The sequence below is a fragment of the Eucyclogobius newberryi genome, unplaced genomic scaffold, assembly GCF_026437365.1.
Source record: "Eucyclogobius newberryi isolate DKJ021-1_F unplaced genomic scaffold, fEucNew1.0.hap1 SCAF_22, whole genome shotgun sequence".
Classification (NCBI taxonomy): domain Eukaryota; kingdom Metazoa; phylum Chordata; class Actinopteri; order Gobiiformes; family Gobiidae; genus Eucyclogobius; species Eucyclogobius newberryi.
In genome coordinates, this window is record NW_027315857.1 from 6652908 (window position 1) to 6678830 (window position 25923).

At 40.2% G+C, this 25923-nt stretch overlaps 1 protein-coding gene across 2 annotated transcripts in view; it reads left to right on the forward strand.

Moving 5' to 3' along the window:
• Positions 1 to 25923, forward strand: part of LOC140371834 (glucosidase 2 subunit beta-like) — a 210895-nt gene that overhangs the window by 152835 nt on the left and 32137 nt on the right. For both annotated transcript variants that reach the window (XM_072459045.1, XM_072459046.1), the window contains one exon: positions 22483 to 22554. In XM_072459045.1, coding sequence (XP_072315146.1) covers positions 22483 to 22554 — 72 coding nt within the window. The remainder of the gene's footprint in view (positions 1 to 22482; positions 22555 to 25923) is intronic.

A 25923-nucleotide genomic window follows, 5' to 3' on the forward strand; every position in this document is an offset into this window, starting at 1 on the left:
TTTGCGGGTTTTTTCCTCCACGGCCTTCTATCGCCCAGTGGTTTTGTTTGCTTAGTTTGCAATTTAGGAAAACACTGCAATGTGTGGGAGAAAGTTGCAATCTCCTTCATAAGCCAGTAAGCATTTTCAGCAAAGTCCATATTACATAACTATATCACACATTGGCTGTGAAAGGCTTTCATGTTAGCTGACTGGGAACGTAAAAACAACTGACAGATGTGGTGAAGGCTTGCTTTGGTCAGTTTTGTACAGCCGCAAACGCACTTAACGCACAAACAAGCTTGTTCACACTCTAACACCATGTATGTTATTGATCTAGATGTATTTGGTAAAGGCTAATTTGTTAAAGATCACGTAGGCCTGACTTCTGTGCGGTAAATATCAGCATGTTTTCATTCATTTCAAGTGGTGAAGAGCTTTTTGGATTAGTCGACTAGTCAAACATTCATTTCTATTGTATTTTTTAAATACATTTACATACAAATAATGGTTGAAATGTGGTGGCTGAAGGTTTCTAGAAAGAATAGTTACGAATAAGGTGTATTATTGATTCTATTAGTCTAGTTTTGATCCAATTACACTTTTTTTTCTTATTTTTTTTCAACAAATGAATGTTTTTCTACAATTTACCCAAAAGTCTTTAGACATGTTTTTTAGATTCTGTATAATCCAATTAACGATCAACATTACGATGTGATTTGGGTTATTTTAATAGTCGACTAGTTGTGATTATTCCAATTCATCATTGCAGCCCTATTTGACAGTCCTGTAGCTTTTGCTTTAAAATTGCTTTTTTGACACGACTATTAACCTCTGCTCTGAGTCTGTAACTACCTGTCTAGCACACACATAATAACTGCTGTTTAGCATGTACTTCTTAAGTGCTTATTCATTACAATTATGCAAAATGACCAGGGAACATTAAAGGGTCTGTACTTTACTTCTAATTCAGGATATTACACTTTTTAGTACCATGCAGTATATTGTTAAAGCAGTCATTTGTGGGGGGACAAATGCCTATACGATTTAAAAGGTGTTTTTTGGATGAGAATCACAAGGGAGGACAGTACCACGGACAGAGCATTTTATCCAATCTGAGACATGTTTCTCTGTCACGGTTCAACATCAGAGTGAGCGAAGGAACAAAGTGGACAGGGCGACCACTTCATTCTGAAACATGCTTTTCACTCATGGTTCAAAAATGGGTACACGCCCTGTAATAACTTGCTATTTCAATCGACAAAGCTTGACATATAAAACTTTGCTTTTGTCACACATTGCAACACAAAAAGAACATCGCCATTTCAATTTTTTAAACAGAAAAACAGAAAAAGGATCCTTTCTGGCTATAGTCCTGCCAAGTTTAAAAGCTTACAGTAGAAAATGTGTGAAAAATACTAGGCGCTGAAGCCAATATTGACGACTGTAATCATTTGAACTAGATGAATGGCAGTTGTTGCTGAAGACTACTTTTAAAAACAAAAGTGGGGTGTTGGTGAAAAAGTTAGTGCAATTTTTCAAACCCACAAAGTTTCCATCAGTCTTTTTGTGGGAAAAAAAGCATTGAGAGTGGGTTTTATTCTTGTAAAATCTGAGGTAATACAAAGTATAAATCACTGCTGTGTTGCGAGACCAAGCATGTAATCACAAAAGCTAACTTCCCTCCAAGCTGCGGCGAATAGCACTATCCATCTCTGCATCCCTCTGCTCTCTATAGAATCTGTAGTCAGGTAGAAACTTTCTCTAAGACAGAGCATTTCCCTAAGTAGAAGTAAAAACGTACAAGTGTGGTAAATATACTTTTACAAACATAATTCTGTTCCATTACAACCACTGATACAACTACTACTTGGAATAAAACAAACTTAAAGGTGAACAATGTAACTAATTTGACTTAATTACCTTTTAATTCACAGAACATTTGAGGCAATACAGGAACATATCCATGGAGACGATGCAGATACATTTTTACTTAACGTAGTGAACACAATTATATTTCAGATTTTACTAAATATTTTGCCCTGGTTGATTTTTGTAAAGTTTATCATCGCACTTCCTGGTTGGACATGGGCAGCAAATATGACATAGGCAGAGTTAATTCCACAACAGTTACCTAGCAACCGTACTTAAAAAAGAGCCAGAATCCATATGAATTACGTAATAGTTAGAATTTGACAAGCAATAATACCATGTAACACCTTTATTTTGTTGAATGATCATTTAAACTGACAGTAAAGTGTAATTGGTCTCTGTGTTTTCAATGGCCTGTCCCATATTGATGACATCACAGAGGGATTCTGTTTTTGAACTCTGCACTACTTCCTGTCATTTTAAACTCGTATTTTCCCAAATGTATTCACAAACTGCCACTTAACGGAAGTAAAACTATGATAAATATTTACCACACGTTCTATCCTACCAAACTAAGCCATAATTGGAAAAACAGGAGAATCTTTCATATAGCCTTTAAGCTCAGTCGTGGAAAACATTTGTAGGGCAACTAAATGCCGGTGTTATTTGAAACACCGTTACACGATTTGTTTGAGTTCCCGTAGCTTTATTAGCATTATCATTAAACCCTGTGCAATCATCGCTAGCAGCAGTTCCAACCGCAAAGTTAAATGTCAAGTCGTCCACACCATCTCCGCCGCCGCACTGTACACCGTTAGCATTCGCATCATGTCCAACTGGCACGCTCCCATGATCCTTCACTCAAGATACCCAATGAGCTGTTCGCCCTTTGACCTCCTCTCACCCTCCTAGCTATTCACCAACCCCTCCCCTCCTCAAACCCCCCACCCCCCACCCCCCCAAACCCTACCCCTTTAACCGTGATCCTGAAGCGGCGTGACATTGACAGTGGCGCGCCCGCCTCCCGTGCCCCGCAGTCGCTGAACACCACTAATAAAAGCGAATGCCGCACTCCTTGATCATCGCTCCCCCGCTTGCCCCTCCCCCTTTCTGCCCCTCCCTCCCCCCGCTGTGTTTAGATGTCGCACGTTTGATTAAATTGCTCCTTTTCCCGTTCTTGAGTGGCAGCCAGTGCGTGTAAAAGCGCTCCCAAAAGCCATAAAGGTTTGTCGGGCGGCAGCCTCAGCCCTTCCCTATCTTTAATATAACTAATAGCTGTGCATTATTTAAATGAATGGAATTAAAATGCGGCTTCGGTGGGGTTTTTTAAAAAGGGAAAAGCAGCACGATTTGGAGCTGGGAGGTTTAAGTGTATTAAGCTAACCTAATGTAGCAGGGAAATAGAAAGAGATTGCTATTTAGTAGATGCAGAAAAGTGTACTGGGGATTTGTATACTTGTTAGCATTCTAGGGGCGCATCTTTATACCGCACAGGTTTCCCGCTTTTACCTCGACCTGTGATAGTGCAAATTATTTCTCGCAACACAGAGCATGTAGCCTCGCCTTGTTTGTACTGGGAAAAATATATATATAATTAGTCTTGATTCCAAATGAGGCTTTTGTTGTTGAACACTTTCAAGTGGAATGATTAAGTATAAGATTAGAGGCTAAATGCTGGCTAGTACACTCCATAGTGCCTTCTCATCAGTTTCTCTGAAGACCATAAACAATGAGAATAAAAGCTCAGAGTCGCTGGTTTGTGGTGAATTATCTTTAATGAAATATATTGCTACGCTTTCCTCCAGTGCCTAGAGTTACCTTTTTTTTTTTCCCTACCACATAATGTTCCCACTGAAAATGACTATGTTGTTTACTGGTCCGACACAATGGACGCTCAGATGTAAATGTTGTGTTTAAAATGGTTGAATGAGCTTTTATGGTTAGGTGTTCAAGCTGAAATGGTGTTGGTCAGTTGACAGTATTGAGAAAATAAAATAAAACATTATAACTAACAGAAGGAAGTGGTTTGGAGCAGCAATCAGACTACAGACTACATTAGAAAACATTGTTTGTGTATTTTGGGGTTAAATTAATTGTTCTTATGTTCAAGAAATGTCAGCTCCAATGGACTGTGTGTTGTGTGGTTCAGAACAACACAAGATTTTGGGTCTGACAATATTTGGCTCAAATGGACAGATGTAAATGAGATTTTTTGGAAATGTCGGTATAGAGGAGCTCAAGATCGAACGCCAAAAAGCTACAAACAATGTAAAACAGGCCTAATACTGGTAAAAAACATTGGTCACTGTAATTTGTATTTGGATGTGTGATGATACAATCCCGAGCTGTATTGTGCCATAGAAATGACTCTGCTGTCCACCTTTTACATAAATGTATTTGCCCGTGCGCTATATTCACCTTCTGTATTTATGTGAAGCATCCCATGTCAAATCTGTTGTCTGGAGATGATCTTACCATCAAATGTGTCACTCAATTGTTACTCTACAAGTCTGAGTTATAAAGGTATGTTCATTTGCCACATTCAGGATACAGAAGGAACGATGCTGTTACAAACTAAACTGCCAGTGATCTCGGTGTGACTTTCCATGTGTAAAAAGTATCGCAAGTGCGGCCAAAACCTTTCAAATTAGCCTCGGAAACGGCTTTGATTTTTTAATCCCTTCGAAATTCATAGTCGCAATTTCCCACTGTGTATGTGTAATAAACTGTTTTGCATCGCACTCTAGCCCGCCTGACATAGCTTGAAGGAGGAGGACATCGTCTAATGACTTCTTCAGAGGTGGAGCCTGTACTTTACCTACACCGCGGCCTTAATATTCCTCCCGCGAATTTGTTGACACTCCTCAAAGCAACTTAAATGGAAGGGCCGTGATTTATGCAAGCCTTGTCAGGGTAGATCGACTCTCCTTGTGTCGTTAGAAAGTACAGCTTTCCGCGGTGAGTCATGCCCCCGCCCGAGCCCCTGACAGAGGAGAGCGAGAAAGAGGGAGAAGGGAGGGAAGGGGGGAGAGGGAAGGGGGGAGAGGGAAGGGGAGAGGGCTAACGTAGCGAAACTGACACATCCAACTGTCTGCCCGGCATCACATGGGTGCGACGGTGCAGCGGGTTGTTCCAGGGGAGGAAAGCGACTCTATCAGGACTCTAGCCTGGAGTGTACAGGAGGGCGTGTCCCCCAAAGGGGGGAGGGAGTGTCTCCCAAAGAGGGGGAGGAAGAGAGCGAGAGAGAGATAGAGAGGGTAAAAGGAGGAGACTGGTAGTACCATAGTATAATCCTGCCTGTTTTTATTCTTCACAAAGCTGTTTGTATTTGACATGAACCAAAAGAGTCTCAAGCCCCTTAATTTCCCTCACACAATAATCGTAGCACAAATATTGTGACCTAGTCAAATGTAGTGATCTTGATCAAGAATTCTGCAGATTTTTGGTCAAAGGAAGTGACTGAATCGATGACTAAATTCATTAAGTCATTTTTATTATTTACTTTATCTTTCATGTTATATATATTTTATGCTTTTATGTTATAATTTATATATATATATATATATATATATATATATATATATATATATATATATATATATATATATATATATATATATATATATATATATATTTCAGTCTCAGAAAAGTACTGTCCAGTTTACAATTCAACCTCAACTGACACATTTTTCTGACAGCTTAAAAAAATCACTATTGCGTAATTGATATGGATTTTGGCCTTTCACAATATGGTTGCTAGGTAACAGTTGTGGAATTACCTCTACCTATGGCACTCCATTATAAAAACTATCAAACTGGGGGAAAAAATGGACCAAATGTTGAGGAAAAATACTAGATATAATCACAAAGGATAATCCTGTTCATTACGTTTTAGTGAAAATGTGTCTAAACTGTCACACTCAGTACTTTTACTTTAGTACTTTCCACGATTGCTTAGAGAGAGGAGAACGAGTGCAGAACGGGTGCAGAACGGGTGCAGAACGGGTGCAGAACGGGTGCAGAACGGGTGCAGAACGGGTGGAGCGCAGCCATCCGTGCGTCGGCTGACTGCTGGGACACCCAAACATGGAGATGAAGAGCGGTACAGAGCAGAGCAGAGCAGATTTTGGGGACGATTCAGGCGCGGTGTTCAGCGGGACGGAAAATAGGCTGGAAGAGTGAACCAGCTAATCAATATTAATGTGACTCTGCCAGGATCCACCAGACTAGAGCACATCCACCTCCAATATTCTCTATTTGGACTGAGAATGCAATCAATCAAATGATAATATTCGCTTTCATTTTAATCATTTCTGGTGGATGTTAACACCTGAAGCCGAAGGCAAAGTAAACATGTTTAATCAGTTATTAGACAAACACGTTACTTAATATTTCCACTGAATGAACGAAATGAAAAGAGTCCAGACGTCTCAAACGTCACACATTCTTTCACCATTGTCGTGCTGAAACTACTCTTGTTCACTTAAAATGACTTGAAATCAGAATATTAATCTTAATTTCAGTAGTTTTGACTTGTTTAGACTCCGTTACTTGTTATTTTTAAGCATTTCTTCCGCGTTTTAATGCTCACGCTATTTCAAGTTCAAGTTATTCATCTTTAAACTTGTCAGAAATGCAAATACATGAACATTTACATCAAATCCAAATGAAATTGATGTTGCTACTTACCTGATGCTTGACCTGTCACACCCACTGATTTCCAAACGATGATAGATGTTACGGAATTGAAGTCAGGCCTTTGTCTTAATGAACCTCTCCCACAATTCATTAACGGGAAAGGCTTTTGTGTGGTCAGCGGTCAATATCAGACAGGACAAAGCACAGTTTTATCCGTACAATGGAACGTTGACCATTTTAAGAAGCATAAATATCGCCACGATCAAGAAAGTTTGTCTTCTTGATTTATTAGATGGACAATTTGGCTCTGAAACAACTTCAATTTATATCAAAATTGATATTCAGTTATTTTTAATTGCAGTAAAAGCATCTGGTTTGAAGCAGAATTTGTACTTTGGAGGAAGGAATTGGACTGTTTTGTAAAACTAATATTTATGTTCATGGAATGAATATTCAAAGCCATTTTATTGGTTTTAATGACACTAAATGCAATCAAATGGAAAATCATGACCAATCAATGAGGGTTTTTATTATCTTTAGTTCATTTGACTAGTTTAGATTGATTTCCCCCTATTATCACTTGAAATATATATCCAACAATCTAATGTGGACGGATAATATAGCATTGAAAACTAGAAAATCCAAATTAAATTATTTTTCTCCCATGTTTACAGTGAGAAGTTTTTATTTTTACTGTTTTGTTTGCCTAAGGGAAGTGTTCTGTTGATCTGCAAGGTCCGAAAATAAATAATATTTCAACACTACATGTTGTTGAAGTAGTATTAACACCTGAACTTGAAATGCCCAGTTTGAATCCAAAATGAAGAGTTCAAATCCATTTATTCAAGTCTGCTTCTTCTAATCCTTTTATTTGTAATTCTTCAACTATTAAGAGTTCTTTTACTCGATGTATTTTTCACATATCACGCTTCAACCTTCAAAGTGATCTTTTTTTAAACACAAGCTGTCGTACACATTCTTTTAATTCACTGATTCTGTTCCTTGAATACAACCCTCAAGTGCGTGCCTCCCACTAAATGTGTTTTACATTCAGAAAACAGTGTTAAGACAGAGATTTTCCGCAAACGTTTAAACTTTCATATGGATTTGAAAAGCAGGATCTTCGCCCTGGTGTCAGCGCGGCTCAATCTCACGTCACGTCGATGTGGAACATTTTCTTCCCACCCGAGAGCAAAATATCACCTTGTTCTTCAGGATGCCAGGTACAAGAGTTCAATCTAACAGTGCAAACCCCACCAGCCCCAAAGAAAAACTATTACAGCAACATGATGTCTTCTCTGACATTTGGAAATCCAGGCTTGTCTTGGTGAAGAAGTTGTTGTGAACCGTGCGAGAGAGACGAGACGGAGTTCAACAATTTAGTTTTTGACCCTTTTAAATAGAATGGAATATTGTTTTCAAGACTTTCCGACTCAATTGACTGCGCTAGGAAATCCTTGTCACTTGACATCAGTGCTTCAAAAATAGATTTAGTCTCCCGAGTAGTGTATAAACAAAAAACTACAAATGGACAACAATTGAGTTGTTTTTTGCACTAATGTCTTTGTATGATGAACACTGCTTGTTATTTTTTCCTCATATTTTCCATTACTTCTTAACACACATCTCTGCTTTGCCTTTACTTAAGTGAAGCTAAAATAAAACTTGTTTTTCTAAATCTACAATTTGCTGTGAATAATCCATCTTAATATTGGAGGAAGAAATGAGAACACAATTTGTTTTCTCCAGTGTAGTATCTATGAACAGCTGTAAAAGTGAAAATATTGTTTTTTATTGAGCATTTTCCACCAAATTCACATTGCGAAGTGTGTTTGGGAGGCAGATAATCACTTCCCAAAACAGATATTCAATGTCTTCCATTTAGTTTCACTACATTTCAAAAATTGTACACACAGTGCATCATTGAGGAAAACTTAATGAAGCAATTTTGCTGTTGTTTATTGTTTCAAAAACAATGAATAAAAGAAAATACTACCGCCCAGACTCTAAGGAGGGAGTTGTAATTTAATTAGATCTGCTTAAATTTCCTTAATTTGAAAAGCGAAAGCATAAAAGCTGCGTGTTTGTGGCTGACCTCTGCGCGCAGTCAGAACTGAGCAGTTGCAGACTAAAATGAACCCGGGTTCCTTGACAACAGATGTTTTGTCGTCACTTTGAAAGCCACTTATTGTTGGCTCACTTCACTGCACTTTTAATGCGGGAACTCTAATTATCACCTTAAGTTATGTTGAAATAGATGTCCTAACACTTTCAGCGCTGAAAGATTTTTTTTGCACCTTGGAACATGAAAACGTGTAAAATATTATTTTGAGCCACCTTATTTAACACCTTCATCAAATTCTTTACATTTGATTGCACAAACGTTATGCAAAGGTTGTATTTGCCATAAAAATCTATAAACGTCAATGTAGAACATAATTTCTACTGTGTTTTTTTTGTACCAAGTGCAATTCGAATGGAATATGTGTCGCTGTTTTACTTCATTTTACTATTTGATTGTAGAAGTAGCAACATATTTTTGGACTATTCTAAGTCCACCCCGCCCATGTCCAGTTGGAATTCTGTTCACTTTAGTGGAGAACGAGGGAAAATACTTAAAATATGACATAAAGTAGGTCGATTTGTGTCCAGTGTTCATGAGCGCCAACAGGTCAATTTACCCTTTCTCTGGGCAGCTTGAAAACTGCTTTGTCGTCCGTGTAGAACTTAATTCGTCCGTCGAGATCACCATACAAACTGACTGCTGGCTCAGTACGAAGAGCATTTACCCCTGAATTAAGAGCTTTGTTTACGTTAAATGTTGTCCTGTGTTGGAGAATGAATGCAGTGTTCTTGTCTCCACCAGAGCTTCAAAGGTTTGACTTCACCATAGCATGTCAAGGCCTTTAGGGCATATGTTTCTTCACTTCTGTTTGGAGATACAGCTTTTTTTTTTTACAGATTTTATTCCATTCTACACACATTAAATTACTGAAACTATTGCACTTCTACACATGCTTATTATTATTTTTTAGATCAACTTGGAAACTGGAAATGCACTTTTGTAACTAAGATAAACTGATTTTGTACCCTAAAGTTGCACTGTCTAACCCGCTTTACCTGGATTGTTTAGCATTAAACATAAAACATTAAAGGTTACAGTGGTTTCCATGGCGATGGCTAAATTTAATGCCATGCTGTAGAACATTCCAGGCAGAGCAATAACCTCTGTGGAGACGAGCAGATGGTGGATGCGCCAAAAGAAAATGGCATTGTATCCGTGGCTCCTGGACAGAGATATTGTAGAAAGTCTCATCATTAGCATATCGATGATTTTTATTTGGTTTCATTATACCGTATTAAAATTCCACTTCTTCAACAGTTCAATTCAAGGTTAACATCCAAATCACGAGAGAGTCCAATAGGTTTTATATATTCCAAACGCCTCAACCTTCACCCACTTTCTGCACAAATAGCGTCTGTAATATCGTAACATGTCGAGAAATGGCAGGCAGAATGCATCTTTAAATGATCTGCCAGAGGCTATTTGGCTCATTGCCCCCAGTGATGCTTCGAAAGCTAAATTGGCTTCAAGTTTGTTTTGTTTTTGCGCATATAAATTGAAGCATCTTTTGAGGCAGAGCCGTTCTTTCGGGGGTAATTTATGGGCAGACGAGATCTCGGCTCTGCATTCCCATCTCTTTTCATGTTGTCTAGCAGAAGCAAACCGTAATAAGGTAAAAAATATATTGCATAAGGATTTTCAAGGCCCAAATATGATAAGCTGTCAAGGAACTTCGTAGCTGCAATGCGTGCGTGCAATTCTTCTCCGGGTTACATTGATGGCTCGCCATGTGGAAAATGGAGGTGAACTGGAAAATGGCCGACTGTGGCTTTTCTTCAAGTGGCTGGAGAGAGAAGACCCAGTGATGTGCCCATATGCTGCAGGAGTCTCAAATTGTCAAGTTTTTTTTTCGGTCCCTTGGCTTTTACACAGTGTTGAATCGGGAGTAAGGGCGAGGCGGACTGTCAGCAAGTTGTCGGAGCCGGGAATCAATCTCACGTCGCTGAAACAACAGTGTCACTTTTTCTACTTCCATATTGATACTTTGTTGTTCGCAGCGTTGTCCGTCGCACTTACCACCGTATTTTCAGGACTATATGTCTAATAGTTTGGCCTTGGTGCGACGGAGTGACTTATATGTGATATTATTCGTTATTTTCACACTGACAATCGCGCTCTAGGCTCTAAGCGACGCAGAAGAAGAATCTGCACTTCCTCTACCTCTGGAGTTTGTGAAGTTGTTTAGAAGTGACACAGAGGAAGAATAATTCAATGGATTTAGTGATTTGGGGTAATACTGATGCTTTGGTAAACTTGTTAGCATGTTCTTTGTGCTATAGTTATCTGAATAACTGTTCATATGTCATGTTAACACACCAGACACTTTATCAAATACATTTCCCAATACTCCAGTGCGACTTATATATGTGTTTTTCTTCTCTATTATGCCTTTTTGGCTGCTCATTCCTGTGGCTCCAGGTTTACAGCAGTTGCCTTTTAATCAGAATCTTTGCCCGCTCAATACCTCCTCGCTCTTTACACAGCAGCGCCTATGTTCAAAACCACTCTAGCCATAAATTGGGAACGTTCATCTTGTCGCCTTCTAATTCAATTGTTCATCTTGCCAATTTCAGACCAAACGGTTAAGAGGGAAGAGGACAAATCACCTTGACATGTTTTGACAGGTCTCGTCACACCAGCCGCCACGAGACGCTTCTGAAAATGACAAAGATCGCCGTCGAAACATGTCAAGGTGATCCATTATCTCGTTTACCGTCGTCTGTTATGCAGGAGACAAACTGAATTACCACTTCAACCGGTGCGAATGTGTTGATTTTACTGATTGATTGAGTCGAGCTGCTCTTCGTCTATACTGTAACTTGACTTGAAACACTTGACTACAACAGGAAACTACTTCAGGTTCACGGTCAGCTTTAACGACTCAGGACCTCTACATCGCATGCTAACGTCTCTGTAAGTACTGCATTGGGTTTTCCATAATGTTAGGTGCTTTTTACACGGGAAACAGCTCTTAATTAACATGCACTATGGCTTTATTTAACTAAGCATATTGTCTAATTAATGGAAATGCAGTGGTTTATCACAAAATGAACTAGTGTTTGGTTAGAAAATGGGTTACCTTTCTCTCGCCGATAAGCTAGATTCTAGACTTCAAATGTGTCTACAGCACCTGATGAGCTCACCATTCACATATTTCACATAGAAGCCGTTTCTAGCTGCACATTCACACTTATAGCGTAGCCCAGTTCTGCTGTAGCGTCCTCCCACCTCCGAGACATTAATCAAACCGCTGTGTCTCTGTTCTCGTCTGCTCGTATTCTACAAATACACGCGCACCACTGTCTAAAAATCTATCTTAGATTCAACCATACATTTCTGTTATCAATATAATCCGCAGCAGAACCGTAATCCATCGCCTTCACGCTTTTTCCATATCTACTTGGAACATAATGCCCTTCTGAATTATTGACGTGGTATCGATCCGTCCGTAAACTACAGGCCCCGTTCAAACTCGCGCAGCGCTGCAGCAGGAGGAGAATAAAGAGCACAAACGGGCGCAGTAAAAGATGGCTGCCATTACCAGCTCTGCATTTTTGTGAGTTGAAACGGAACGAAAGCCACCTCATCAGCAGTTATCAGAGTTTAGCCCTGGGAAAACCCTTCTCCAGGTGCGAGTGTATTCTTATCTGGCGCTTTCAAAGGTGCAGCGAGCTCACTGTTGGAGGAGGCAGTGTTCGGGAGTTTAGTTGATGCAAAGTTGGGAGGTATTTAGGTCAGTACGTTATTGGGGAGTGAGTTTTAAAGGAGACATATTGGGCTTTTTTTCCTCAGTATTTTGTAAGAAACGTAAGCATAATTCTAACTTTTGTTCATTGTAAACTGCAAAATTGATGTAAAACGACTCTAAAGTGATTGACAATATAGAATTGTTAAGCCCCATTTCATCATAGCGAGCAGTGAATTTTCATTTACTCGGTTTTATTGTTGAAAAATGGCTTCACAACATTTCTGAACCGTACGAGTATATTTTTGGGGGTAGTTGAAAGTAGACATTTTATGAGCAGTCAAGCCTCAGTTGCAGGACAACAATCTAAATACAATGTTGAGTAATAAAGATAATGGAACACAGTTATAACATGGCTAAAATCTCATAAAGGTGGATTTTTAATTCTTCTTTAACAGTGTAAGTCGCATCTGTTCCAAGGAAAATATTCTTGTAGTTTTCATGTAGTTTCCCTTGTTCTGTGATTAATTGATGAAGCTAAATTACTTCAGCTTTTCTGAATATGTAACACTAGTATATACAGTATATATACACATTCTCGGCTTGGTTAAGTCATTTTACATCTTTGCTTTCAAAAATATAAAATGTATATGAGGAATGTATAAGAAAGTATGAATAATGATAATGCATACATAGACTATGAAAGTATTCATATTTAATATGCACTATGAGAGTTATCCACCTCTTATCTCCTGGAATGTTCCACAATATACTGTACAATTAAACTTTTCTACTTAATCAAAGCAGTGAGAATGCATCTTTTTCAAGGTTTTTTGTCAATATAGAAACCTGTTTTTTAATAAATGCAAAAAAGAAAAGTTTAGTAGTGGAAGAAATATTACTTTAGTAAAAGTAGAGATACATGTGAAAAAAAAAAAAAAAAAAAAAACTCAAGTAAAAGTATAGGGAGCACATACACATCTAATTAACTAGTCACGTTTTAAAGTACCAGTATAAATATATTTATTTATAATTATTATATTATATATAATATTTTTATTTATAATAAATATATTTGACTAGAACTAAAAATAACCCCTCAAACACTTTCTACTTTTCAGTTCTGTTAATACATTTAATGGAGTAGAAAGTACTCACTCTCAAATGTACTTTGATAAAAGTAAAAATGTAAAAGTACAGTTACCTAAAATACAGAATATTTACTTTTGTATTTACTGTCCTCCACCGGACATGCTGAATGCCATATTCAGAAAGCAATAACATCTCCATGGAGACAAACCTGCCGCCAGTGAACCTTTAAAATTATTTACTTTTTTCCTCATAGAAATTGTACTAAAACACAATATTTCAAACTTAAGAAACACTGACTGCTCATTTGGCCACTGCTCAAAAAGCCAATTATAACAATAAAGCCTGTAGTGCAGGTTTCACAGCTTTAATTAGGCATGAATCACTGCTCAGACAAACAGAAGCACCTGTAGCATCTGCCTTCACACTCTGCTGATACAACCACGGCGCTCTGAAGATCCCTCAGACTCAGGGGCCATCCACAGCAGCAGCCGTCCCCAAGTCTGCAGCTAAACAATTCATCTCCACATGTCAAATCTGTTGAGTCACCCCTTGCCCGTGGTGAATGACATAACACCTGTAAACCAATTATATGGTGTGGAGGCCCCGCCAGCCCCCGTGAACCCCACCCACACTGCCACAGCCCGTCTGCTGGGAGACTTCTCTAATTACCACATCTCTATCTGTCCTCTGACTGTAACTGAGAGAGGCAATGGGACACTTTATTAACTACACAGTCTAGTTGTATTCACCTTTCTTTTTGATTGAACAATCACTGCATTTGTAGCTTTCTATTGGCAAGTTTTAGCCACTTCTTGCTGAACTGTTGAATGGACAATTTATTGTTGTTAGTATCGATGCCAGTTACATCAGGGAATGTTTTTCATATGATGGTAAGAGATGCATTTTCCGTTATTGAGCCCAAAATGTTTTTTTTCGAAGCTGCTGTCTTAGGAATGTGCAATACTAGCTTGTTAACTTTCACTTGTGCAGAAAGATGCTTCTCCCCCTCGCCTGTAGAGGCGCTGCGTACAATACCAGCCAAAGAATGACAGAGAAACATGAGGAAGAGACCTGGAGCTCTGCCTGATCCACATCACACGATCACACTTTAAGCAGGGCTTTAGCACTTTTAGGATTCATTCTTTGGCCTTCGCGGATTTACCCCACATCCTCCCCCGCGTGTGTGTGCGCGACCTGCCCCGCGTGTGCGCGACCTGCCCCGCGTGTGCACAACCTGCCTGCCCCACGTTTGCGCGACCTGCCTCGCGTGTGCACAAGTCACAAGGGCAAGTACGAGGCAAGCTAAATGCCCTGGATGGCTCTGAATGCCATGGGTAAATCAAAAGTGATTGACATCTCAGCTGTTTTATAAACACAGGCTCTGAAAGTTCATTTTGGACATTTACACAAACGAACCGAACCAGCCAGGCAAACGAATCCTGATTCAAATCAATAGTGTATAGTGAATGCAACTGTAGATTCAAACCATTTCAATACCTTCAATTGTATATAAATACAATATACGTATATATCTCATAATAAAAATAAACGTATACTCACATTATAATTTATTAAGGCATCAACATTGTTTTGTGTAAATGTTATGAGGCAACTTCATAAAAGTCTGTTCGTAATTTTCTTTCTTTGTGTGCATTAGATGTGTTTTTTTTTTTTTTTTTACAGACATGTAAGTTAAAATCACACCCGTTTCCCCCCATCAACATAAAACATGACCACTTCTAGCTCAAGATCTGCAGAAGACAGACTTTCCACCTGGGACAAAACTCGAAACGTCTTCATTTCTAAAACTATGTCCAGATAACAAGCCTTGAAATCTTGTCCGAATGAAGGATTACATCGACTTGGACAATATATTAATAACCACGGACACGCTGACCATAAGCTCTCTGCCAAGCTTGAACCGGCTCTTATTGATGCGTGAACTCTTAAACCACTGCTCGGTAGTTCGGTAGGTCAGATCTTTCCATTTTGCTTTTTTTAAATAGGCTTCGTTAGCTCATCATCCCACTTTTGTTGCAGACTAAAATTATACAGTCGTGATTGAATAGTCTATCAATAATTGTGTGTCGCTTACTTGCATTTAAAACAGTAATTTGGCCGTCCTTTAATGAAAGTGTTTATAGGTCAAAGCTTAATGTCATTGGAAAAGTTTTTACGCTGGTGGAACTGTGTGTGTGGCCTACTTTAGCAGTCTAAATTTGGCATCATTTATATGCGCACAATATTTCACCTGAGAAAAAAGTGTTTAAAAGGAAAATTTAAAAAAAAAATGAAGGCATCAGGAATTGGGTTTCAGGTGTGCGCAGACGTGTGTTACAGGTGAAGCATGAAGAAGTGCCGGAGGGGCCAAGCGGTTGCAGCTCAGATATTTATTCGGTACCTGTGCACCTGTGGGCCCCTGGACACCTGCCACACACTGACACACTGAACCAGTCTTATTATTATGGCCAGTGTCAGAGCTGCGCCGGTTTGTAGTCCTGGTTTAAAGTTCATTTCTCTGTAACAAACCGGACGTATCCACATGAAACAAAAATGTGCACAAAGTTTAACGCGTTCTCCGTCAGAATTCAGAACAAAATTGTTATATTTACAATAGACTCAGAAAGAAAACTCTCCGAAGACATTGTTGGCATTTGAAATCCCTTGCCAATCAGTAACAAATAATGATACGGTTCAACATTTGTGGATCATAATTTTGGGATATTTCTTTCAAAATAGAGTTAGATAGACCTCAAATTCAATACAATTTTAATAAATGGCAATATTTGAGGACCAAAAATGTAGGAATTGCTTCAAGGGTTCACGATTAGGATTAGGAATGTTTTATTATTTATTTCTCCTTTGTGATCTGCTCGATTTGTTTGTGAAAGTTAATTTTGTTGTACGCATATATTTCAAGTGCAGAGTCTTCGTTAGACTTAGTGGGTATGTTCAAACTTAATGTTAGTGGGTCAATTATAATAAATAGATGACAAAATTAAAGACCAAACAGCTGTAATTTAGTGTGTATCTTCACTAACAATGGCAGTTTTAGTATACACTTGATTAAGTAAAAAGAGTTTTGCATTTACAGTTATTTGGCTGGACAAGTTTGAAACCTTTGAAGAGATACTCAAATACAGAGTGATGAAAAATAGTGGTCAAGGTCGTCAAAATGGCAGCTAGCTATGAACAGATCCCATATATTTCTATGTTTGGTCTCCTCTGTGTTGTTGTAAAGTGCTTCATAAATATACTTTGATTGATTCAATAAAAATCATATCGTATATTATCCTTTGTGCGCGGTATGACACTCAAAGCTTGTATGCTTGCGTCACTAAAGTGTTTATTATCTATTATTTCCTCTCATTTTTACTTCTTTTCATCTCTGGCTTTTGTCCTTGTTCCCTTGGCTCTTCCTCACACTCCGCTCTCACTCCCCTTCTCTTAAATCCTTTTGTCGGGGCCTGTCCATCTCCCAGCATCCTCTCCTCAAGTCTGGACCGTTTCAGGACAGTTTGTGTGAATACTTTGTTTGACCTTTCCACTCTGTCCCCGTTATGTAACCAAACCAAACGGGTCTCCTTGGTGACGGACGGCTAATCTCGTTTCACCGGGGCTAAATATAGTTCAGCGATATGGTACATTCAAGCTTTGTTTGTTTGTTTGTTTGTTTTGCCAGTGGAAAGATGTACAAATACTGTTTTTTATGTTCAACTTTTTTTTAAACACAAAAGGACAGTCAGTTAAATAATTCCATATGCCGTAATGTAAATAAATCAGCTGCTGTTTTATAATACGCTGCAATCAGTTCAATATCAGGAAGTGTATCAACAGCTAATTTACACATTCAATACTTTATTTTTCTTATTTACCTCAAAGTACCAATCATGTTTTGTCATTTCTCCTCCTCAGACTTGTTTTCTTTCAGGGTGAAATTAGTTTTTATTGTGTCTGATTTTTGAAAGGAAGAAAACAAAAACACGCTGGCTAATATGTGAAGCCCTGTGGGGACACGCTTTTAATGAAACAGAAAAATAGGGAAAATGATTTCAATGGTTTCCAATTTTGTCCGCAAATGATATTCTTCGTATATTATTTCAAGCAGATTCACTAAATTAATTAATGCTAGCCACTTTGCTTTGATGTTAATGGCATGAATGAACGGGGTTAAAATGTTCTCGATTGTTCATTTGACTGAGCTAAATTGAGAAATTACCTTTTTTATGAGCAAATTACCATTTAAAAGTGTCATTGTCTTTTGGAAGAGTGTGCCACCTGCTTGACTCCATCGAGCGGTCAATGCTTCATCTATAAAATGGCACTGGAACTGGACAATCGTTTTAGGAGTGAAAACGTTTTGCCACTCATCCAAGTAGCATCTTCAGGTCCTCTGAAGAAGTGGCTTGGATGAGTGTCTAGAAAACTTTAAAATCCCACAGTTCAGGGCTTTTCCATAGAACTCTATAGAAATTAAGAGCATAATGTGAGTTTAAAATGATCACCTCTATGTTTAAGTCCATCCATCCATCCATCTTCTGCCGCTTTATCCGGGGCCGGGTGGCGGGGGCAGCAGTCTGAGCAGGGACTCCCAGACTTCCTTCTCCCCAGACACTTCCTCTAACTCCTCCGGGGGGATCCCGAGGCGTTCCTAGGCCAGCCGAGAGACATAGTCTCTCCAGCGTGTCCTGGGTCTTCCCCGGGGCCTCTTCCCGGTGGGACATGCCTGAAACACCTCCCCAGGGAGGCGCCCAGGAGGCATCCGAAACAGATGCCCGAGCCACCTCAGCTGGCTCCTCTCGACGTGGAGGAGCAGCGGCTCTACTCCGAGCTCCCCCCGTGTGGCCGAGCTCCTCACCTTATCTCTAAGGGAGCGCCCAGCCACACGGCGGAGGAAACTCATTTCGACCGCTTGTATCCGCGATCTTGTTCTTTCGGTCACTACCCAAAGCTCATGACCATAGGTGAGGGCAGGAACGTAGACCGACCGGTAAATAGAGAGCTTTGCCTTTCGGCTCAGCTCCTTCTTTACCACAACGGTCCGATGCAGCGACTGCATCACTGCAGCCGCTGCACCGATCCGCTCCATCTCACGCTCCATCCTTCCCTGATTCGTGAACAAGACCCCGAGATACTTGAACTCCTCCACTTGGGGCAAGGACACCCCACCCACCTGGAGAGGGCAAGCCACCTTTTTCCGGTCGTTGGCTAGGTTTAAGTCTCGGCTAAAAATGAACCTGAACTGTACTCATTTGTAAATAGTGTATGGATAGTCCTGAATGCTTTTTAAATGTAGTCAGTGTTGTAATTGTATATATAGTCTAGAAAACGGAGATTATCAGTTGCCAAATAGAATCAAATGAATAGAAAATGAAACATTTCAAGAAAGTGGCACCATCAACCCAAGTTACGAGTCAGATCTGTGGAGAGGCAACACTGCTCACAGTTAGAATGCATGCAACTTAAATAATGTCAGGCGAAGCAAGTCGTTACATACATTACGCTTTACCTCACCAACCAACTCCCAAACCACCACAAGGGGGTGCTATTTCAAGGTCACGCCGTCGCGCCCTTGCCCTCAAAACAAACTGTGTTCTTGCAGCGTTGGCGTGTCAGCAGAAGTGGGCAGCGCCGACCCGTGCAGCGAGAGTGTGTACTCCCCTTTCGGGACATGTTTGATTGCCTTTCTCACTGCACTTTCTCCACCATCCCCCACCACCACCACCACCACCACCACCATCTTCACTCTGCATGTACCTCCGTCTATCAGGTGCCATCTGCCGCCGAGCCCAGAAGAGGAGGCTGAAACACCTGCTTTACCAACTTAATAACTCCGGCAATGCGGATGGCAAACAAGAACAGCAGAGTCGAGGAGGATTTAGTTTATCTCATGACTACATTTTGGGGCGATACTTTGGCAGGACTTCGATTTTTCCTCGGTAATTGGTCTTCGAGGCTTAAATGTTGGTAAGCAGTGATGCGGCGTGAGACTGTCAGGTGTCCTCTAAGTGCCGTACGCCGCGCTGTTGTTGGTGCTACAGCGGGATACTTGACAGAAGGCGCTTGTCCTTGATGGGGTCAGGGCCAGCTGTGATGACACTGTGACATTTATAGCTCCTGTGTGCAGTGGAGAAAAATGTCTGGTGTGTGCTATTTTTAGAAAGTAACCTCACTCGGTTTGTATGAGAATATCTGTACCGCTTTTGTTGCGTCGTTGGCTAATAAACAGGAGTATTTGTAGACCGGCTGAACAGATGGACTCTTATTTTTAGAGCTATATGAATGAATCCCTCTTTTCCGATCATAGTTCTCATCCATATGGCAACAGTTGCGTATGTTATCCAATTGTATTCCTTACAAGTTCACTCTATTCTATTCAGTTGATTTATTTTTGTAGCGCCCCAAAGTCACAACAACAGTCAGTAAGACAATTGAACAGCCATTGGCACTAAAAGACTTGCAAATTAGCCAACATTCACAGGAAATAAGCAAACGGATAACTGTCCCAGAGCATCTCCTGTGCCTCCGTCACGATGAGGAAAAACGACAATACACCCCCGTGGGAAAAAGAGAAACATCGAGTATTTCTCTCTGTGTCCGTACACTAATGTTTATAGTTTAAGATATACCGCATTTTCCGGACTATTAGTCGCACCGGAGTATAAGTCGCACCCGCCAAAAAGTGCATTATAGAGAAGGAAAAAACATATGTAAGTTGCACTGGAGTATGAAATGCGGTTACAAGTGTGAAAATAACAAATAATATCACATAAGTATAAGTATCATATAAGTCGCTCCGGAGTATATAAGTATAAATATAAGTATAAGACGACTGATAGTCCGGAAAATAGTTTTAATTGCTGTATATGAGAGCTTTTGTCACTAATTTAGTTTGTGACGAATCATATGTACTTTGGTTGGACGTATTTATTCTTATTTTACAAAACTTTTCTCACCGTTGGCACCTTATTTTCCGCAACAAATAAATAGTTTGACATTTACTGCCAACTCATAGCGCGATAGGGAGAACGTATCATGTGGAGGTCATGCTTTGAATTACATAATCAAATGTGTTTTCTTCTTACGGGCTCTTTTAAAGTAGGTTACAACACTAAAGTCGTCTTCAAACCCTGCTTACACTGCAGCCAGGAAAGGTTTATTTTTAATAGGGCATCCCCATCAAAACGCAGTCGACATGAAAGGGAGGAAGCCTTAAAGCGCTTAATGCGATCCACAAACAACCTGTGAGCACACGCCTCAGCCAATCACTTACCGCTCCACTGTCTCTCATGTTCACCATTTTCTTGTCTTTCATCTTTCCCTTCTCTCCTCTTTTGATCCCCCCCATTCCGCCCGCTCCCCCCTCGCGCCTTCGCCAGCCCGTCCACACTTACGCCGTCCGTATCCTTTCGCCCGGCACTATCGCGCTCGCCCGCTCGCTTCATCTCTTTCTCCAAATCTCATTGAAGCGTCCCTCGATCTCTCAGAGCAGTCATTGTAATGGTTCAAATGTCAAGGAAAAGCGCCCCGTCCGCCTCCTCTCCCCCCCGTCAGCCCGGGCGTCGAGCGCTTTGATCAGTCTGTTTCGCAGCGGCGCTCCTCAGCTAATATTGTGCAAAAGATGCTCGCTGCTGCTAATTGCTAACGTCTCGAGATTTAGCGCTTGATTGACGGCGGAGGAGAGCGAGATTAGTGGCTTTTGGCAAATCTCTTGGCTGAAAAAGTTCGACTCGGAGCAGCCATTAGTAGAGATTCTGTGTTGGTAATCGTGTGAAATATAAAAGAGACTTTCTTTGAAATAAAACATGCTACTGACTCTTTTCAATTAGCCTGTTTTGATTGGATTATAAAGTCAAATGTATAAAAATGACTCACGCTGATAATATAAAGGTCAAGGTCATGACGTACCGATGCATCTAAAGGAATGAAAATGTAATTAACCCTGTCCTTTTATTAAGATGATTATGTGAGAAAATGCTATTTCTAATTGTGAAAGAAAAGATGTGACCGTTCTGGATTTTATATCTTTCATATTTATACAACCAGCAGCTTGTATTTTGGTTGAAAATGTCTGCAAGTACTTTAACAGACTTAAGTAATATTATGCAATCTGAAGTAGTTTGTTCAATTTTGCACAAACTTGATTTATAAATACCTTTTTTTTTAGTCACCTGGAAAGAACAACAATAATCTAAAAGTAATGAAGTAATTGTCGGGCTATTTTCTGTTTTGTTCATGGATTGGCCCCAGTTTAGTTGTGTTTTGTCCCAATTTAGTCTCAGTTTGGATTTGGTGTGTACACTGCAGAATACATTGTTTTTTTGCATTTATTTTTGTATTTGTGATCTTAAGATCATTCCGTAATTAATTGCTATTATGCAATTGTACAAACTAAAAAATAATACTTAGCACAAATGAGCAATTCTAAATTTAATATTTTCTGCCTGTGCTTGTACCGGATAAGTCAATGTGAATGAAAGTTAATTACCGTATTCTCCGGACTATAAGGAGTATAAATCGCACCAGCCAAAAAATGCATAATAGAATAGAAAAAACATTTTTAAGTTGCACTGGAGTATGAAATGCGGTTGCAAGTGTGAAAATAACAAATAATATCACATATAAGTCGCTGCGGAGTGTAAGTATAAGTATATAAGTATAAATATATGTATATGATAAGATAAGATAAGATATTCCTTTATTGTCCCACATGGGGAAATTTGAGCGTTTACACCGGGCTGCTAGCTGTACCAGCGCCTTATGACGTATTGATGTCGCACCCCAGCCAAAACTATGAAAAAAGGTGCGACTTATTGTCCAGAAAATACGGTAATTATTTAACTTTTGTTTGGTTTTGGTGTCAATAACCACAAATAATCGTGATATCAGGATGTCTCTTCTTGCAATAATCACAACTACACAACATGTTTTTATTGTAACACTCCTGAGTTTTATGTAGAAATATAAAGATCAACCAGGTCATTCACCATTATCGAACGCCGTCGTTATCTTCTTGTAAACGCAGCCTCACAATCCGAATGTCCTTTTAACGCCTTAACGTATACATTGTGTTTCCTTGTCCTTTCTGCAGATACACCTACACCTTGTGCCCGTTCAATCAAATCACGCAGAAGAGCTCCGCGGGCACCGAGGTCTCATTAGGGTAAGTACATAATCACGCTTTTCTTTTGTTCCCAATCTGAATCCTGCTCAATACAAACGACCGGGCTGAGCGGGGTCACTATCGCCACCGTAGCTACACGGGCTAATAATGCCCCGAACCCGCCGCACGTGTTAACATTTCCAGCCACGATGCGACGGAGTCTTTGAACGGCTCAACGGCTTGGCCACGCTGACATTTAGGGCCGTCCGCGTTCACGCCGCTGATGCAAAGTGACGTCTCCGAGCGGTCCGGGTCGTCTCGGTTTTGTGAACGGATTCGTGGCTAAATGACAGCGTTTCTCATTCCCGTAATGGACCTGGATACGAATCCCCTCAATCATCGTTTACAGTCCGCCGATGAAGTTTGCCCAATATTTTCACTATCGACTACTTTATGGTTATTCGATGCGCGTCGGGCCTTCGCATGAGCCTTAATCAATCGCGAGCAGATACAGCGTTATAGTTTGAATACCTCGCGATCGATGGCGAAAGTCCAAGCTGGCGTTTCATACCGTGCTCGACTTGTATTTCCTGGACCGAGAAGGGTTTCAATTTCATCTCATGGATTAGACTCCGCCGCCGCCGCCTCACACACACACACACACGCACACGCACACACACACACACACACACACACACTTTTTACCTCTCCCCTAGGACTGCCCGTGCCGCCACTGGACACCACTGTGCATCAAAATACTTGCGTGCGATGAAAGATGCCGCTCAGTCGCCATAGAAACACACCTTTAGATGTCACAAGATTTTTTTTGTCTTTGCTCTCTTCCATGTTTCCCCCTCCTCTCCGAGACTGCGACGGGGGCCATATCGCTCGGAGAAGATGCCCACTGTGTTTTTGCGCGACATATGAAATTGGGAATGTTGATTTTTTTTTTGTCTCTTCCTACAGACTCTGAAAGTGTCATTTAGCTGCCAACTCTTGCTTGTATAATCAGACAACGCACGATCACCCGACCTCCCCATCATCTCAGGAATCAGATAACAACTTCCATATGTCATCTCGTCTTGTTTCTTCACTTTCTTTCTTGTGATTTGAGGTGATAATTATGGGGTGTCTCTCACCGTCCCGCGCCGCTCGCTCATTAGCCTTAACCGTCAGTCATCCGAAACTTTCACAGGCTACAATTACTCAAGTGCAATTTGACACTGACACTTTGCTCCTTTTATAATTTGCCTTGGCTCCACCTTTTGCTGAAGGATTCTATTGTAAGCCTACATCAGCTGTCGTAGGTTAAGGGTTTAAAAGCATTATGTTAAATATGAGAAGTTATAGGCAATCTGCTCATAATAGATTTGGAGATTGATATCCGAAGTTTGTGCAAGTACAGGAGCGCCGAGGATCATACGCCTGATCAAAAGCTTTCAAACTGTATTTTGAACTTCACCTACATTGTACTTCATGAAGTACACTATTAAACACACAGCGTATTATTATGTAATTACGGTGTAGAGTTAAAGGAAATTTTCTACAGTTTGTGAAGACATTTTTTAACATGAAAATGGAAAATTACAGGAAGTAGAGCCGATTCCTTGAACAGAATCCCTCTTTCACTTCAATCAATAAGAGACATTCAGCGAAAATACAGTGACAATTTAAACAGACATAAAATACAAAAGAATTACAATTTTGACCAAGAAGAGGTCGGCATTATATCGAAAAGTAGATATTATCATGAATGATGTTTTGAAGATATGCACAATTTGAGTATAGCGTATATAGTTTATAGTTAAGAATACTACAAAAGAGCTGAATAAAAGGTGCATACTGTATGTAAATAAAAAAATCATAAACTTATTTTGGCACTTTTGCGATTCATTTGAGAAACAATTCACATTTGTCTGATAATTAAACGTCAACTAATACTGCACATTATTTTTCACAATTTTTTTTTGGATTGACATAATATTGTTTGACTATCATTATCAGAAAACTCCAAAAAGTATTGAGATATTGACTTGGGTCAACATCCCCCGCCCCTGCCCCCAAGTATGGAGTGAATCAATACTACTTTGAAAACATCTTGAAAGGCGCAATGTTATTATCATTAGAAGTAGCAGTAGTATTAGTAATTCACCCGGGAGAATCTCAGACGACACAGAAAGGACTATTTAGCAAGCTTTATTACATGGGTTATTTGGCGCTCAGACCCCGGCGTAAGACATTGCGATCATGGGCACTCCATTATCTATTTATATTAGATGTCTCCCCCCAGGGCCTGGAGACTGGTGGTGGTAGATATGGTGAGAGGGTAGAGAGGATGATTAGGATGAGAGGGATGCAGAGGAGGAGGAGGGGAGGTGGTGGGTCGCAGTACGGTCTGAAGCGGCCGAGCCAACTGAGTGAGGGTTAAAATTGGGCCGCCTGTGCGCTGATTGGGAGCAGAGGTGCGATGTGCCACGGGGAGGAGTGACTTGGTGCGTAGCAGGTGCGAGGGGCGATGTCCCGGGAATCCCCTGTCCTTAGACCCTCCTTCTCGGCCAGGAAAAACTACAAAAACCTCCATGAGAAAAGTAGAAACCTGGAGGAGTTCCGTGGTGAAGAAGGGATCTGAACTCCCACAGACGGACAGGCCGGACTGGGTGCGTTGGTTGAGCTGGGGAGCAGGTCGCCTTGATGTAGATGGGTGGAGTTAGGTCTTCCAGGCTGAATTTACGCAGGCTTCATTTGTATTATTATTAAGTATGCTTTTATGTATTTGTTAGAGTTTGATTTGAATTTTCCTGTACGTTTGTGTGTTTGTTTGTTTAATCTGTGTTGTGTTTCTATAAGATAACTTTTCTCATTGGGTTTTCCCTGTATAAATAAATAAAATGCATTAACATACAATATTTACACCCGTAAACTACTAAACAGATCCTTCACATTGCACCTTTTTCTAAATACCTTCTAGTATTTGCGACGTTGTCAGATCTCGTTAACTCTCCCTTTCGTTTGGCAGTAAACTTCTCCTGCATTTGTGTACATATATTCCACATGGCTAATTGGAAGCGAGCGCTGTTCTTTTTTGCACCAACACCTCCTACACTTAGGCGCGGAGCGGAAAGTGCGTTAGCGTTTTCCACCACGGTTTTTTAGCGGCAGTAAAGCTGGGAGAACAGAATGCTAACTGTGAGTAATTTGACCCTGGGTGTTTCTGCCTGCCTGTCACTCATCAATGTATGGAAGGGCAAGAGCTAGATCAAACGCGCCTTATGCAAGCTCTGGTCATTTTGATTCGAGAACGGAATTGCTGCAGAAATGAAAATGAAAGATTACATAATGAGACATTTAAAACAAAAATCAGTGCGAGTTATTTCCGTTTCTGTAATGTTTATGCATGTGGAACAACAATTTTCTTTCATTTCCAGGTGT